At 42.4% G+C, this 18,808-nt stretch overlaps 1 protein-coding gene across 1 annotated transcript; it reads left to right on the top strand.

Annotated features, from left to right (window-relative positions):
- The first annotated feature begins 4,856 nt into the window (after positions 1-4,856).
- Positions 4,857-5,099, top strand: LOC104376457 (serine palmitoyltransferase small subunit B). Its single transcript, XM_009983404.2, has one exon. It carries the CDS (start codon positions 4,857-4,859, stop codon positions 5,097-5,099), a length of 243 nt encoding a protein of 80 aa, XP_009981706.2.
- Positions 5,100-18,808: the final 13,709 nt, after the last annotated feature.

Raw genomic sequence — 18,808 nt, 5'->3', positions numbered from 1 at the left:
TGAGTCCCCAGTGTGTTAGTCATTCATTGTGGCTTCTTTCCATTCTTTCCAAACGGTGCTGGAGCCAAAAGGGATCAGATCAACTCAAATATCCTATTACGACAAAACAAACTTATCTGTGCCCTGCTTTGTGTGGATGGACAGATGGGGTAGGTTAGAGAGAAAGCTCTTCTGGTCACCTTGACTTTCTGCTTCAATTATTCTCCAGTGTCTTAATTTTAAGTAGACAGATAAATGACTTGCCACAGTGTATATGTGTGAGGCAGAGATATTTCAGACATTTTTAGCTTAGTCTTCTATGGAGATGAGGCTTATTCTCTTTCATTACCTTGATCTCTCTATACTCCCACATACCATACTTTTTAACCCATGACCAATTTCAGTTAAATCATGAAAAGAAGTACTGAAATTAAAGATACAAATTTTGTCAAAAGAGATGACCAAGAAGAAAAAAGCAGCATTATGACGTAGTCATAGAATCATAGAATCATAGAATCATAGAATGGTTAGGGCTGGAAGGGACCTTCAAAGGTCATCTAGTCCAGCCCCCCTGCAAGGAACAGGGATATCTACAACTAGATCAGGTTGCTCAGGGCCTCGTCCAACCTGGCCTTGAACGTCTCCAGGGATGGAGCATCCACCACCTCTCTGGGCAACCTGTTCCAGTGTTCTACAACTCTCATGGTAAAAAATTTTTTCCTAATATCCAATCTGAATCTACCTCCCTCTATAGTCCTTACTAGACAGCAGAGAAGCCACACAGAAGACAGCCATTCTGAAGGCAAATGCAGAGCAAATGCCTCAGTATGGGTTTACACCTTATTAGACATCAGAGGATCCCATTATAAGGCATGAAATAATGGGAAAAAAAACCCTTAATTCTGCTTATGGAGCTTATCTGCTAAATTCTGTATAAACCAGAATTCGACGTTTTTCCATATGGGGAACCTCACTGAACTTATCAAAGGGAAGCTGGTGATTTCCTGTAGTGCTGTGGTGATTGGGATGTTTCTGGTTTGCTTTTTTAATTCATGTTCCTCTTGCTGGGGAGAATTATTGTCGTGTCACTGTATGACTTTTATGTGACTATGTTTGAATTTGTTTGGCTGGAAACCATGGTGAGAAGCAGTAAAAAGAGGTTTTGAAATTTAATTGTGTGGCCAACACGATCAAGAGACCTGAAAACAAGGGACCAGCCCCTCTGGGACAGAGTGCTACCCAGGAGAGTCTCTTTCCTGATCTTCAGAGTAAGATCTTTGCAAAATAATGCTTTCTCCAGGCATCTGCAGTCATCCATCACAGTGTCTTATGAAATGTAGCAGTATGGTTTTGGTTTTGGTTGTTGTTGTTGTTGTGGTTTTGGTTTTTTTTTTTAGTCTTGAAGACTATTTCTGTTTCTTCTTAATGTGGGGAAAAGTATCTTAAGCACATAGGCTAAAACTGCCTTAAAAGGTAGGCATTTCAGGCAAATTTTGTATTCTGAGTGAAGCTCTACACATCTGATTACGAATTGTGAAAGATATTCATGAGTTCTTATTTCTCCTTTGGTTAGGAGCTGGGAAAAGCAGCAGGAGTGGCTGCTCAGAAAGCGAGGAGGAGAGGATGCCTGGGGGCATTACGTGCAACCATCCAAGATCTGCTTACAGCATCACGTTGGGAACGGATTCTGCTTACCCTGACGTTTTATTTCTGTCAAATTGCCTGATCTTCTGCACTACCACCTATCTTTTTCACAATGGCTCCCAGCTGTCAGGTACAAACTGGTTTTGAAGCTGTCAGAACTAAAGCAAACCCAGCCAAGTCTCACTTTCTGCGTTGTTTCAACTTGGGGAATTTGTTCTTGAAAGAACTAGTGGAGAACCATTGAAAAGAATAAAAGCATCTGTTCAGTTTTGCACTTCAGAACTTCAGAAGTACCTGCCTGAGTTTTCCTGGCTTTTATGCAAATGTTTTTCAGGTAGGATTGAGAGAGCACTGAGGTGACAGCCTTGCCTTCGGCTCTCCTGGTAATTGGTGCTCTGCCAGTGCATCTTGCTAAAGGATTTGGAAGAGACTGATCCACCTTGCAGGGAAGGTGAGTAACATGAAGCAGGGATGCTGACCTGCCGAGAACGTGGGCACTGTGGTAGTCAAATGTTGTTTCTTCTGTGTATATGCTGTTTTTCACCAACATTTTCAAGAAAAGAAATCCTAAAAACCTCCTTATTCCACCCCGGTCCTCCATACTCCATTGAATGGAGCTGAAAATGTCTAGTTGAAAGTAGGAGCTCTTGAGATAGTAATCCTACTCTAGGGCAATTAATTTCACATTTGATGAGTCCATTTCTTTAGACCCCAACCTAGGTTACATCTTCCAGATGTAGTAGTTTGTCCAGCTTGGGAGATGCACTCCTGGGGCAGACCCTCGCTTGGCAAGAGAAAGGTGGCATGTGGCATATTGACTACTGATGCCAGGGGCAGTGGCTTTCCCTTTCTGAATTTTCTGTGGAAAGTGGGCAATTTTTATGCAGAAAACTTTAGTTTTTTGAAAACTATGGGAGAAAAAGAAGGTTGAGGGAGTAGGTCAGCATCTACTAATAGATCAGCTCAGGCTGTGTTTGGTAAGGAAGGGAAGAAAGGTGAGGCTCAGATGCCTTAGACATTGCTTGTGGCATGTTCTCCCAAAATGAAGCTGATTCATAGTTGGAAATGATTTGACTGCAGGCAGATAGTTTAGAACATAATGTATTATGCAGATTTCTACCTAATTTACTTGTCCAATTAGATCATTAAAATACCTCAAGCATTTGTGGCTTGGTTTTATTTTGTAGCACTTTTAAGAAAACCTCCCCATCTTTTCCTTGCAGAAATCTTGTCCACAAATTCTCTCCACCCTGGGGTTTCTGGATGAGGATGACTGAGGTGTGTATATGGGGCTAGGAGATGCCGAAGCAGAGAAGACTGGGAACTGTCTGAAAGTGGTACTAATCAAAGGTTGCAGGAGGTGACAGCTTCACTGGAGACTTCTCTGTGACATACCAATTGAGCTACATTTTTGTAGCTACTTAACTCTGACACCATCTTTTTGCACGGACATTAAATTGCACCTTGTAGGAACTTTGGCAATCTGCATCGTAAAGTCCCACAGCAGCAGAGAGATTTTTTGAGATTCAAAACGAGGGAAGGCACTAATTGTAAAAATTTTTGCTGATTGCCCAAAATAGTATTTAAGCCTTGTATGTTCCTCCCTACCTGCAGCTCTTCAGCTCTGACTTTGTACAAATTATCAAATTAATGCTCTCATGAGAGCATGGTCCTGGTTGCATAAGGCAGGGAGCTTTGGCCAGAGGAGTTTTTAGCAACAGTGGAGAAGGGCGGGGTGTAGAGGACACACTCTGTAATTGAGGATCAAAGCTATTTGTTTCTGCTTCTCAATCTGTGCAGGAGCTGTTCAGCTGCAAAGGCAGAAGTGTTAGGAAGCATCTCTCACCTAGACGTTTTGTCGTCAGGGAGAAGTGAAAAGGTAAGTTCTACTTTTTATGAGATCAATTTTTGGTAAGAAAAATCTTTCCTCAAAGTAGCTTGGCAATACGTTTGATGATAAGAGGCTTAAATATAACCTAGATTTAGCAAAAACTGCATGTAATGTACAGAAATGTGATGGATATAGTAAGGATATTGCTAAAAGTAGTTAATAGTAATTCTTAACTACAGGAGCATTATCTAGTTTATCTCACCTGTCAGGCAGAAAAGAGGTGGGGAAGCTGTGAAATTAAAATGGAAAAGGTGAGGCAAAATTTTTCTAAAACTTTAGCAAGTAGTTTTTGTTAGAATAAAATCCAACTGCATATAGATCTATGAAGTTGTGTTTAATTCCCGTGGGACAAGTATTTTTCCACAGATTTTGACACCAGCAGAAGTTCTTAACTTTCCAGTTAAAAAGTGGGGAATCACAGTTTTTGTTTTGTCTCCTCTTATTTACCAAATGACAGGAAGCACCAGGAACTGAAATAGTCCTGTTGTCTCTTTCCCTCTCCAGTTCTGTATTCTGGTGACTATATCATACAACACTCAATAATTATTAGCATTAATTTGAACACAAAGCTTTAAAATAAATTTACATTTTCATTCTGGCAAGAGGTCAATTCAATCTCTGTTGCAGAAGCAGCTGGATAATCTGTATGTAGTTTCATTTTATTCTACTTCTATATGTGTGGTATTCTGCATGCTCCCAGTTTGCATTCCAGCAGCAAATGAAGCACGTGACATAAAATCCAGTCTGCAGTAGCAGAAATCAGGCTTGTAGCCAAGTTCTACGTCAAAATCCACGAGTGGTGAAGGGGAGAGGGCTCGAAGGGCTTTTTGAATTAAGCCACTTCAGCAGAGTCATAAATAATCTGGTGCAAGGCAAAGTTATGAAAGTAGAGTTTGGCTGGGAGAAGGGAATTGCAACAACTGTTGGGTAACCAACTTCTGGAAAATAAGAGATATTGTGGAGCCTCCTTGCTAAACAATAGTGCCCAGTACACAGTGGTCTAAACTGGGCTGTCATGTTCAAAAGTGAATGTAGGAAGGGAAAAAGGAACACAAATGAAGCCTTTTATGGGATGGGTAAAGCTATGACTCACGCTACTCTGTTACCATCTGATCATGTTTTATGCTTTAAAGTCTATTTGTGATCTTGGAATTTTAGATCTCTTGTGGTTTTAAAACATTGTTTACTAAAAATGAGCAAACTGAGTAGCATGGATCTGCTGCCCGTATGATGTTTTTATATTTTTTTCCCTTTTTTTTTTTTTTTTTGGTAAGGTTTCTATTTCTACTAACTATGCTTTATTGCAATAGGGAAGGCTTTCAAAAGTGGCACGGGGTTGAAGATGGATCTTAAGAGCACAAAGACCTATCTCTATTGGCTGTACTGCCAGTTTGAACTCATCACCTGCAGCTATCTCATGGAGCCCTGGGAAAAACTGCTCTTCTACACCTTCAACATTACTATGTTAGTTATGGTGTTATACACTGCTTACATCTTTGTCCCTGTCCACATCAGCGTGGCTTTTCAGTTCTTCTTGCACTTATTTGGGAACCAACATGAGAACACTGTTTCTGTCGTGAAGTAACATCGGCAACCTGACGCTGACTTTTGGATCAAAGAAGTGTTTTTCTTAACACTCCAGTTTTGTTTAGAAACAGGTTCAGGGTGTGTGCAAACACTATTTTATTCTGCAGTATCTCTTCATGTTCCTTGGTGTTCCGGGACTCTCTGACAGCAAATTATTTTGCCAAAACAATTTCAATCAGTCGTTTTTATTGTTCAACTTAAAGAGCTTTCAGTTTTAAAGACTGGCTGGAGTTACGAAGCTGGGTTTGGTATGGAAACAACTGTGCTGGATATTTTGTTATTCCAGGGAGAGCTGCTTGGATATGGAGAGTTTTCTTCTTGAGAAATTACGTGGCATGTATTTGTTCTTGTCTGCCATAGCTTTGCTGGCAGGAGAGATGTGTACACGAAAGGTTTTGCACAATACTGTGCAAATATAAGCTGCTTCTCTAAGCTTGGTATGTATGTATTTATAGAATGACTTTATTATTTATTTAGTTTCCTCAATTATTTAATACAATGAGTTACTTGACTGGTTCGTCATCATTATGCAAATAATGCAGTTGATCTATTAAAAACGTGGGAATTTACTTCCATGACAATTTATAATAAAAATCTCATTTTCTTGGACTTTAAAGAAAAGATAATTTTCGTTTTACTTTTAGAAGACTGGTAAAGGATGTATATTATGTACAGAACAGGAAACTACATGTCGAGTTGTGGTAGGGACATTTCAGTGGAAAAACAATAAAAACCCTACTTAAAATACAATGTCTCTCCTTTCGTCCTAAACTCTTATTCCCCCTCTTTTACCTTCTTTTAGTCTGAAACCTGTTGAACAGTGTCTGAAACGTGAACTCTGGAGACTGCAGACTTTGTAACTACTGTGCTGGACACCCTGTAATTGGGTTTGTTTCAAATTCTGTGTTTTTTAAGCTTCAGCCTCAGAAACACGGGATGCCTGTGCTGCTCTCTCACTACAGTGGACATGGACTGGAGCTGGCCAGGGATGAAGTACCAGTACAATTAATTTGGCAGCTGGAATTGGTGTTCTGTGTCATCCCAGGAGAAGAACGGAGCAGTAGCAGAGCACATACAGGAAAATATAAATGCAGCTTTCCTCCCACACTGAAGTGAGTTTTCTTATCTCTTTCCAGCATAGAGATGCTCCTGGAATGTCCTCTCCTTCAAGAGAATAGGATGTTATTAGTAAGTGGCAATCAAATGACTTATGAAATGAGATTTGGTCACAGACCAAATAAAAGTAAAGACACTAATTATGTTATTTGTCATCTTAACATGAGATTCAGTTACTTTCCCAGTTTATAATTAGGAGAAAATAAGCTAGGATATGAAAATAGCTTATTGGGGAAAATGAGGGCAGCTTAACTTAAACTTACAGCTCTACTTGACACTACCCAAGTAATTGCTAAGTTTGTAAAATAAAAATCTATTTAATCCTTTCAGATTAGAACCCAATTGTACGTTTTATTAAAATAATATAATGGCTAAAGTAGTAAACATCTTACATTTGCTCCTTGCAGCTCTCATGCTCAGTGTGTATATTGCATTTATTGATGTTTAGGAACAGAGGAGGGAAACATATTTTAGTTATGTCAATTATTAAGCTATTTATGAAGATAATAATTTTGTTTCAAAACTCTTGGTGTATAAGGTAGATAAGTAAATGCAGTATTTTGCATGATACGTGCCGGAGAGGCGTGCACGTACTGCTTTATATCCCTGTGGGGAAAGCTCAGTGGATCAGCAGGCCACCATAGCTGTGTTTGCACTAAATTACAGTAGGAGACTGTGCAGGTAAGTCCAAAGAGTTTGTTGACATTCAGGAATCTGACATCAGGCTGCGGGAGCAGGAACTCTTACCCTGGGTGTGTTTCTGTTTATTGCTGCCCTTTCCCAGTCTCTCCAGTGCAAACCCACTCGGTGTTTGTTGTGGTTGCCTCAAGTGCCTGGTGGCTCTTGCGCAACACCCAGCGGAGGATCGTGCCCATCCAGCTGCCCTGTTTACGTGCAGCAGTTCATGGGCACGGACCATCTCCTGTATGTCTGCTGGTGGCAGCAGCACCATTCAGCTCTTCGTGCTGTTCCGCAGCAGCAAAGATCTCAGCTCAGCTGGGTGAACTGGAGAGAGCTAGGAAAACACCGAAAATTAGGTTAGATCTAAGGAAGAAATTTTTTACATTGAGGCACTGGAACAGGTTGCCCAGAGAAGTTGTGGCTGCCCCATCCCTGGAAGTGTCCAAGGCCAGGTTGGATGAGGCTTTGGGCAACCTGGTGTAGTGGAGGGTGTCCCTGCCCAGGGCAGGGGGGTTGGAAGTAGATGATCTTTGAGATCCCTTCCAGCCCAAACCATTCCATGATTCTATAAAAAGCAAGGAAGGAATCAAGGCGATAATTGGCAGCTGAACACCCTCCCAACTTCTTGATTAATTTTACTCATTACAGTCTTTTCCCTGCGTGTCACCAAGACTCTCATCTACAGAATAAGATTTAAGATATTACCTGCAAACTCCACCTTGTAATTTCAGTTGCGAAACACTGAGCTGCTTGGGCACTTTCCCTGTTGGAATCTGTGCTCTGACCTGCAGCCGGAGGTGTCGAACTGGCACAGTAAGGCCACGGCTCCAGATGTGCTGTCTGGCCTGTGGTGCTCATCAGGTGATGTAAATTTGATCAAGGTCAGGCACTGGTATGATTTGGTGTCTATCGAACCAGCCGTGCATTTGATAGATTTATCCCAGCTGTGTGAGAACAGATGCTATCTGCTGTGGGGTAGAGTCTTCTGTAAGAGTCTGCTTCAGTATTTTTTAAGTTTTTTTTTTTTTAATCAGCAGAGTTTGTCTGCACTGAGTGGCCACAACTTTTGTTTTTCAAACAAGCGTTGCAAATCCAGATTTATTAATGCATGGCTGAAGCAGAAGGTATTTCAAGAAGAATAGGAAATGGAATATTCCCTGCAATTCCTGCCTGCACACCCTTCTCTGAGGACACCTGTGCCAAGTTCAGTTCCTTGTGACTTATTGCTAGCACCGGGTAGCATTTCCAGCCAACTTTGCCCAAGTTTCTTGCACAACCAAGAACAAGCAAAGTTTTTTGGACGAACTTTCTCGCATAGACAGGCCAGCCATCTGCAGACAGTTTTTGCAGAGAGACTCTCGTGCACACCCTGGGTAGGAGGCTGTTTGTTAGACCCTCAGTCAAGGACGGTCTCCCAGACACGGTCAGGGGATCTGCTTGCTTCCCAAGAGAGTGTCACTGCTGCACTAGATACACAGCTACTAATCACACGAGCCTGTTTTCCACTGTCCATGCAGGCTGAGTGTTTTGTTGTGACCATGGGAAGGCAGATGGTTGGCTGCAGCTGCTGTTTGCAGGGTTTTGCTGTCGGTCAGATGCACGAATAAGAGGTGCTTGTTGCTCTCTCCTAGGCCTGTTGACCAAAGCGTACGCTTGTATATGCAGTATGTGCTGCTTAGTGACTTTCTGCCAATAAAGGAACTAACTTTAGCATTTGCAGACATGGACTTAAACATGCAGTCCTGATTTGACAAAGTTAATTACTGACAGACAACCAATCTGGTGCTCGAATGCCATTTCCACTCCCAACCCTTGGGAATAGATCTGACCCCCTGGTCCATGCACTTACACAGAGGAAGTTTATGTCACTGTGGCACTCTACACTAAAAAGGAAGGTGAAGGTGGTATGGAGCACCATTCAGATCGCTGTTTCACTGGGTTTTAAAAAGGAATCTCATATTTAAATTGCGCAGCTTACCAGCGCTGGTTCAGCGAGAGTTGAAAGTAAAGAACAAAATAATAAACATCTAAAATAAGACTGCTCATGCTGTTCACTATGAACTGTTTGATCTTTACAGCTGTAATACATAATGGTAGATTCACAGCATCCTCATTAGGAAGGTTTATTATTGTAGGGCATTTACAGCTTATCTCTCTTTAAACTATAATCTGTATTTTATCAATCCAAATAGTTTAAACTTCCTAAAGGCAGTGAAGATGATGATTTTGTTGGTGTGGAACTTTACCCTCTCTGCTACTGACTACTTCTAACAGTTTTCAGAAGCCTGAGATACATTTGTGCTCCTTGTTGTTACTTTTACTGCTTTGCTGCTATGACATATGCATTTTGGCTATGCTGCTGTTTACATCTGAGTGTAATTTGAGTTCTTATCTTAGCTATTCATTATCTGACTTGAAAATCCTGTTTCTAAGATGAACTTGTCAGCACTTAATAGACTCTGCATCTTGCCGAACATATTCCTTTTCATCTTGCATATATTTATTTAGAACAATGTTGAGTTTACAGATCTGTTTCCTTTTACAAAGCTGACCTTAAATTACTCAGTCCTGCTTGGCTGAAACTTTCTGCCTAACTTCCCTGCTTAGCTGAAACTATTTTGTGCAACAGCTTAGTTATGGTCATCTTTGTTACAGAAAATTACTTCTTCCTATATTGGTGATGTTCCCAGTATATGATGTAAATACTACATAGAAGAGTATTTACATAGACATTTTTCTAGATATTTTTCAGAGGGGCAAAGATTAGAATTTGAAAGTGTGAATGTTTGCCTGCTAATGCTTCCCAGAGGAGGCCAGGGCTTTGCCTCATTCCTCTCTGCAGCATCAGTAGCTTCTCACTCTCCTCGCCGACTTTCACATCTCCCCTTCTGAACTGCCCTGTCTGAGGAACTGGAGTGAGAAGCACAGCTGGGGGTACTGAGAGGAGTCCCGAAGGATCTAACAGCTGCAAGGCTCTAAAATGTTGTCCCTTCTTATACAGTTAACTTGATTAGAATTTATTTTTGTTTGTACAGAACGTATAAGAAAAAAAAATTAACAAATAACCTAGTATTTCAAAAGGATGTTTGTACAAAGGCAAGAGTAAACACTTCATGTGTAACGGGTTTGCACGGACAGCCAAGGCTGGCAGGTGGCCGCCTTAAAAGGAGGAGAGAAATCCAGTAGCCTAATGGCTTTGGCCTTCATGTACGACAGAAACAACTCCACCACCCTCTCCTTTTGACATGCATTGAACCTGTATGCATCTCTACAATTCCCAACACAAGATAGAATCATAGACTGGTTTGGGTTGGAAGGGACCTCAAAGATCATCTAGTTCCAACCCCCCTGCCATGGGCAGGGACACCCTCCACTACACCAGGTTGCCCAAAGCCTCATCCAACCTGGCCTTGAACACTGCCAGGGATGGGGCAGCCACAACTTCTCTGGGCAACCTGTATGTTGTTGCCAACATACAGATGTGCCAGAGCAAGGCTCTCCACAACCCTCCTCCTGACAGTGCTCCTCTTCAAGGATACGTCAGGCAGGAAAACAGGTGCTGAGCCTGTAGGTGCTTGAGCATTCAACGAGCGTGTGATTTCTGACCTTGCTCAAATCCATTTGTAATCACCACATAAAAAATCCCACAAAATATTCAGCAGGTGAGTTTGAGATCCACCTCACGTAATGGCTTGGGGTTCAATCACCAGGCAGCCATCTAAAAGGAGAGATGTGATGGCTTTGCCGGTTAGAGGAAGAATTTGCATCCAAATGTCTGTTAATATTTCACTGTGGAGCCTGATTAAAACATCTGTTCCACATGGTGCACAAGGACTGTACGTCACCCAGCAAGTCCTCCCCTGTTCCTTGGGGCAGCAGGAACATCTGTGCTGGGAAGGGAGGTCTGAGGGACCAAGGAGCACGAACCAAGGTACAAACCAGCACCCAGTCTGCATCCAGAGCATCGTCCCAGGCTGCTGGTGGGTCCTGGCTCTTCCCTCAGCTCTAGTTTGGAGGGGCACACGCTTGCTTGGAGACGAGAGAAACCTTTTTGTTCCTTCCCACTGCTCGTTGCACGGGAAGGCTGCACAGAGTGTCACCCAGCAAATTAAAATATGCTTTGTTTTTTTTCAGAAAGCTGGTTAAGTTCAAATAAAACCCCAACAACCCCCACCCCTGGAGTATTCATAGCCTGTAACAACCTTTTCTATTTGAAAGTCTTCTCTGAAGACGTCCAAGGCTGCTTTCAAATATACATCTATGCATGGCTAATTTATCTGCATAATGAGGTGATGCATTAAAAGCCTGTATAACGCTTGAACTTGACCCTTGATTATTTTTAAAAATTATATTATAAATCAACATTACCATAATTTGTTCTTGAGGTTGAATAATCTTGTATGTATCTCGCATCCTGTCGGAGTGCAAGGAACTGGGTGGGATCTCAGCTGGTCAGATATTACTCACCCATCCCTCGGGTCCGTCATACAGCGCGGCTTCCTTGCTGTATGTCACCTGCCAGGGATGCCTACAGGAGCTTTATGTCTATATTGCAGGAAGTGATGTTAAAAAGTCAACCCAAACCTAGAGAAAACCTGGAGTAGCTACGAATACCCAAACTTTTACAAAGCATTTTAACTCTGGTTGACCTCGTTACCGAGTGGGACAGCCACGGCAATAGGAATCCTTCCAACAGACTGTGTCAGGCTGAAGATCACAGGCTTTGGGAAAGAGCAAATTCAGGCAACGAGGGAACCGCGGAAAAAGAAGTCAGCTACATACGGAGTTCAGAGGTGGCCGGGGTTAAACAGCAGCTGTCTCAACATTGTCACAATTTGGACTGAAGAGAATTCCTTTGAGATCCTACTTGGAGCGCACGCATCCTTTTGGATCCGAGTCTTAGGCAACACCAGCCACCTGCTAGACCGGGGATTTTAGCACATGGGTATGGAAATAGGCACCGAAGCCCAGAGATTCTGGAAGGCTGAGGAGCAGCTCCCTCCGAGAGCCAGCTGGAAGAGTGGCCCGAGAGCGATTGACCTCACCGGTGCTTGTACGAACGCTTCCACTGGGCTGGCTCCAGCATCTCCTTTCTCAGCGTGCCAGCTTCTGCACATCCTTGGCTCTGGGACCAACCCTGCGCGTGCTGCGCTGGGAACCTGCACACCCACCTCTGACCGAGGCTTCCACGGAGCATCGGGGAACCTCGGATCTAGACAGCGCAACACAGAGTGCCTCAGCACTCCCCTCCTCGGGGGACTCGGGGCTCCTAAAGGACCTAATTCTGGATTATTTTCAAGATGATCATTCACCTCTTAAGGAAAAGCCTAAAACAAACGTAGGACTCCAAACGATGACTTTGAGGGCTTTCTCTTCTGCTGCATTCATACCAGCTTAAATATGTCAAGCTTTCATACCTCAGCGTAAATTCATTTCAGCAGAGGTACCAGTTAAAAATTGCAGCCCATTATATCACAGACCTGCCCTAGAAAAAGGTACCAGTTAAAAAAGACCTCCATTAATAACAAAAGCTGTTAATAACAATCGTTATGGCCCATGCAGTGTGAAGTCTCCTCATGCTAAGTAACATACAAACAACTGGTAAATAATTTACAGCTTAAATAGTTTCCTTCTACCTTACAAAACTTGTCACTGAGCACAGATTACTTTAAAATCGTCTTTCAAATCCTTTCAGTGCTTGGCACATCTGAAACATTGCCTTAGTTGGTGTGAAAAGGAAATTAGTTGTGGATTCGTGTCACACATAATCCTTTGATTTTATAAAGCAGAACGCTCAAATTACACAAAGGCACTTCTTTTTCCTGATGGTTATGCTTTGTTTTTCACCATGGAACTGAGATCCTGACAAGTTTCAAACTTCATCTCCTGTTTCTTCCGTGGTTCCCAGCCGAAGCTTACGATGAAGGTGACGTACAGAAAACGTTGGTAGATTCTGAAGGCAATAAATCTTCTTTGCCCCACTATTATCTTCTGGAATGAGCTCCTGCAAACATTGGCAAAGCCCCTCTGCAACCCAGCACATGAGGCTCATCCCTGTATTTAACTGTTCTGGGAGAATGCAGCCAAAATAAGTGGCCTTGGCAAAGTGTGAGGAGAGTGAATCTGCTGGCAGGAGGAGCGGATCGCCAGCAATAAGTCCCTTAACATCAAGATCAAAGCAACTTTTGTCTCATTTTTCCCTAGGTTGGTGTTATGTTATTTTAAACTTAAACGGAAATATTAGGAACTACAACAGCATAAACAAGTTTTTCAGCGTTTATAGCCATCGGATGGCTTTTGGGGCCATTACCGTGAAGGAACAGTGACATCAGGTGGACTATCACGCTCATCACAGGCACACCTCAATTTTTTCTATGGCAACTTTTACAGAAGAATGGCAAGTGCCTGTCACTGCGAGTGCCTCCTGACCAAAGTGAGTGTCTCACCAAGACATTGCAGCCTTTCAAGTGAAGTGTATCTGGCCATTCCTGGACAGGTCCCTACAACACACCCAGCACTTTGTGTTCCATCTGTTACAAAAAGAAAAATCATAGAATCATAGAATGGTTTGGGTTGGAAGGACCTTAACAATCATCTCGTTCCAACGCCCCTGCCGTAGGCAGGGACACCCTCCACTACACCAGGTTGCCCAAAGCCTCATCCAACCTGGCCCTGAACACTTCCAGGGATGGGGCAGCCACAGCTTCTCTGGGCAACCTGTTCCAGTGCCTCATCACCCTCAATGTAAAAAATGTCTTCCTTATCTCTAATCTAAATCTCCCCTCTTTCAGTTTAAAGCCATTGCCCCTTGTCCTATCACTACACCTCCTTGTAAAAAGCCCCTCTCCAGCTTTTCTGTAGCCCCTTTAAATACTGAAAGGCTGCTACAACATCTCCCGGGAGCCTTCTCTTCTCCAGGCTGAACAGCCCCAACTCTCTCAGCCTGTCTCCATAGCAGAGGTGCTCCAGCTCTCGGACCATCTTTGTGGCCTCCTCTGGACCCGCTCCAGCAGCTCCATGTCCTTCTTGTGTTGGGGACCCCAGAGCTGAACACAGCACTGCAGGGGAGGGTCTTAGGAGAGCAGACTAGAAGGGCAGAATCCCCTCCCTCGACCTGCTGGACACACTTCTTTTGATGCTGCCCAAGATACAGTTGGCTTTCTGGGCTGCAAGCGCACATTTCTGGTGCACGTTGAGCTTCTCATCAACCAACTCCCCAAGTCCTTCTGCTCAGGGCTGCTCTCAATCCATTCTCCCCTCAGCCTGTGTTTGTGCTTCAGACTGCCCTGACCCATGTGCAGGACCTTGCACTTGACCTTTTTGAACGATACCTGATGGGAGACAGTCAAGGAGACAGAGCCAGGCACTTCTCAGAGGTATCCAGTGAAAGGATGCTCCCCCAGCCAAAACCCAACCAACCAACAGGAGCAACGGTTATACTAGTCGCCTTTAAGGAAAAATCTATGACACAACATTCCCCTGTAATTCCCTACATCTAAACTACTTCTAAGAGTAAAAGAGACTAAAATAACATTGATTCTACTAAAACTCTCCACCAGATCAGCATCTCAATGACAACTGCACACACACCATTCCTTAGGTTGTAATTTCCCCCAATTAGCACAGCAGCAGTCCTTTCAATATAACAACAGGAAGTTTTCTGGCACGATTTTAACACTCTTTTCCTGAACAATTTCCACCTGAACCATATTTGGGAACCTCAGTAGTTACATAGGAGAATCTACTAATAGGTTTTTAAAGCAGTTAAAGGTGAAATTATCAACCATAGGCTTTTCATTGTCAATATACAAGACTCTTGTTTTTTTTCTATAGAAAAAAAAAGTCAAAAAGTAGTGCTTGCATATCCGAACCACCTCTTTCTGTGTATTTGTTTCCCTCAATCACCCAGCTTTTGTGCTGCAAGGTTTGACTTACACAACGTAACATTCTCCTTCACCATTTTCTGTGAGCAAAAAACTTTCAGACAGTTTTATAAAGTTCTGAACAGTAGATTTAGATTAAATATAAGGAAGAAATTCTTCACTCTGAGGGTGGTGAGACACTGGAACAGGTTGCCCGGAGAAGTTGTAGATGCCCCATCCCTGGAAGTGTCCAAGGCCAGGTTGGATGAAGTTTTGAGCAACCTGGTGTAGTGGAAGGTGTCCCTGCCCATGGCAGGGGGGTTGGAACGAGATGATCTTTGAGGTCCCTTCCAACCCATACCATTCTATGATTCTCTCATCACAAATTAAAATCAATTTTTTTTTGAAAAAACTTTGAATTTCAATCCAATGATCTGGAATCACTGCCATACATCAAGTGCTCATGGGAGCTACTGCACACTCTGTTCACTAAGGCAACTGAACCCCAAAAAAGAAGCGATGCACCATTAAGCAGAACAGAAATTCAGTACTAAAAACCTCACAAAGTTTAGATCCTGTCTTGCATTTTCTGTCTCCTTTCTTTCCCTCGATAATTCACTGGGGGGTAAAAAAATTTAAACTCCATTAGCTTAAGTAACTATTTCTTCCCACCCTTCCCAGCCAGGGAGGTCAGCGTGGCAGGGCTGAACGGCTGTGCGAAGCCTTATTTGGTTCCTCCCTGTAAAAGCCTTGCTTCTCAAAGAACAAAATGTTGGCTGTTTTGAAGGACAAAACTTCTCTTCTCTGCTGAAACAGAATCTCATCAGCTGGTTGTGCTGCCTGGTTTTTAAAAAATACTTTAGAAAGTGTTCTTTCTTTTTAGTCTTACTACATGTGGTGAGTACACTTCAAATTCAACCATCACATAACTTCAGACAACCCTTTTTACACCTGTGTTACTACTCATAAGTTACTCCACATGCTGCTACTCTTGGTACTCGCTGTCACACATGCTCTGTGCCAAACCTGGTACGTACACACATGCATGTATTCACCTCTCAAAATCACCCCCCCTCCTCCCCAAGCAAACTAGTGGGACCTCATTCTTCAACTCTTCCGATTCAAAATTCATCAAAATCCAGGTGCAAATGAATCATCAAGCAGTTATAACTTAAAATCCTGAAGGGACTTCTGTATGTATAAAAGGAGAAGAGCTTCAAGCTGCAGCTCAATCCACAGATAGAGATTTCCAGAACAAGATGCAGGGTAAGTGGCAGCCTTTTATCTATTGTTAATTAAGTACCTTTTATCAAATTACTTATCCCAGTGTCAGTGAGAAGACCTTGGCGAACATTCCACTTGCTGGTACACCAGTTAAGCCTCTTTTGGCTCCCAACTCTTTAAATGTTGAAGGGACACTGTAAACTCAAGAACCTAAAATTAGAACTAACTTTGGTTTCAAGTACACACAGCTTACTCACTCACTGGAGCAGACAAAGCGCACAAAAAGCCAAGCAATACGCTCAGATTTACGACTTGTTTGCCCAGCATCCGTAGCATGAGATCTTTCCTCAAACAAGGCTCTTGCTGAAAGATGCTTGAAACCACACACAGACTGGTAACAGACCGTGGCAGGGGCAGAGGAAGAGTGACATCTCCCGAAACAAACAGGATGACGCGCAAGGCAGCAACACATCGGAAATTACGGAGAGACACTGTGAAGGAAAACATCAGAGAGGAAGGAAAAGGGTTGATCAAACCAGCACAGTTTAAAACAAGCTTTTATTACAACTCTGCCTTCACCTGCCAACAACAGGAAGTTTGTTACTGAACTACACCAGATAAAGGCTTGATCGTTTTTACCTGTCAGAAAAATCACAACCCAAAACACATCCAGACACGGAACGGGTTCGTTTCCTAGAGGTGACACATTAAAGTTCTTCAGTTTCCATAGATTTGGCCCAACAGTCACTAGAATTGAGCTTATCTGCATCTCCCCCACACTACTGGCAGGTGTAGCTACTGTAAAATCTGTATAATAAAATGTTTTTGTTTTATGTAGTGATAATTCAGGTTGGGGATGCAGCTGCCTGCTCATGAGTGTTTTCAAAGCACAGTTTTATGCCTTCCCTGGACTGAACCAAGTTACTGTCATGACATAAATCGTACCTTTAGTTCTCAGCAGCTTTATGGATTTTTCTTAACTGCTCTTTTCCATAGTAAAAAAACACGACAAAGCTCCCGAGAGTGGAAGCAGAAGAGGTTAGTGTGACACAAAGACAGTACAAGATGGCACTAAGGGATGGCTCAGCTGCCCACGGTGCCAACAGACAGCTTAGAGCTTCACTACGTCAGAACTGCCTTCCCAAATTTCCATTTTTCCCCCTTTTTACACATGGATGATCACCAGATCGTGAGACAGAATAAAAAGAAGTACGAGTAAGTGGTAACTAAGCCTGGCTCCACCCTTCACAACCAAAAATACCTTTGCAGATTCACACCTGTCGGGAAACACGTAGTCAAAAGATGACATTTAAACTAAAGCATAAGGCAAAAATTTCTCTCACCCAGCAGTGGGCTGGACACTGCCAACTCCTTGTTTCTTAACTTTTCTTGGAGACCCTGAAAAAGCCATGAAGCACAGTGATAGAACGGTGCTCCCAACGCCTCCTCAGCAGATACTACAGAGAAATAGTGAATTTGCAGCCCTGTGTGCTTCTCTTACCAGTGCTGACAAACTACATCAGGTGTTCTCCTTTGAGCTACACAGATCCTCGACAGAGGAATCATTAATCTCCTGTTAGATGAACCCTACACATCTCTCTTTTTCCCCCAACTTTACATTATAGTATTTCCCTTCTTTACATATGCCATTTGTTTTGAACTTTTTTCCTGAAGTTGAAAAAACACAATGGCAAAACCACTCTTGCTACGCTATGCTTCCCTATTTATATTGAGTTAAACCAAATGTACATGCACATAAACTCCCAGTAAAGTTTCTGTTGAACCACCTTTGTGCCATAAAGCGAACTAAAACCAGATGAAAATAAGGATGTAATGTCTTCCTGTCCCACTCATGCCCTCTTTGGGCTGGCAGTAGAGAGAAATTTGAGTTTAACTAAATAATGGTGGACCAAAAATATCTGTATAGTTTTTTAATAGTTCATATCTGGTCTATTAATTATGCATATTGCTTTTAATCCACTGATACAGGCATGGAATATAGTACAATACAATATTCATTACACTTAACAGAAGTTTCTGATCTTTCTGATCAAGGGTTGAATCTTCAGTTAATTTACAGGGAAGGTTTTTTGTGTACACAACATGTCTGTTTGAGTTCACTGACCAAAGGAACAGAAAATCCATTCTTGAGCTTCCTCAAAATATTGTTATACAGAATAATCTAGCAATATCATAAAAGGCTTCAAACTGTTGTACCAAAAAGATTAAGACAGGAAAAATCTCTCCCATGTGAAAAAATGAAAGCAATGAACAGTAGGTAGGTACTCTTACCTACAAATAAACTCTCTCCCTCTGGACATCTGTCCTGCTTTCAGCTGGGATAGAGTTAATTTTCTTCTTAGTAGTGAGAATAGCGCTGTGTTTATTATAATTTTCATTACTATTTTTATCATTATTACTTTTATTTTAATTCAATTATTAAATTGTTATCTCAACCCACAAGTCTCCTTCCCTTTTTCCCCTCGGATTCTCTTCCTCATCCCCCAGAGTGCCTACATGGTGTTTGGCTGCTGTCCAGGTTAAGGAAGGATGTTGTTGTGGTTTATCCACTGTCTTCAGCACAAGACAATCATTCCTCCCGAGGTACAACCCTGCAGTGAGTCAGCTGGTCTTTACACTGCAGAAGGAGAAAGCACTCAGGGATGGGAGAAACTTGTTGAACTTACATTGCAATGCTTGCACCAGAAATGTAATTGCTCATTCTCTAGTAGATTATATACAAAATATTTTTTCAGGATCATTATTTAGGGGTATAGTGGTAGTTACCACATTACTTTTCATATTAATGCAATCAGTCTGTAAT

Source organism: Tauraco erythrolophus, chromosome 11 (genome assembly GCF_009769465.1).
Source record: "Tauraco erythrolophus isolate bTauEry1 chromosome 11, bTauEry1.pri, whole genome shotgun sequence".
NCBI lineage: Eukaryota > Metazoa > Chordata > Aves > Musophagiformes > Musophagidae > Tauraco > Tauraco erythrolophus.
This window is presented reverse-complemented; position numbering and strand designations above follow the sequence as displayed.

What these genes read in the sequence shown, in the direction of transcription:
- LOC104376457 (XM_009983404.2), top strand. Translation starts at nt 4,857, where the DNA reads ATGGATCTTAAGAGCACAAAGACCTATCTCTATTGGCTGTACTGCCAG.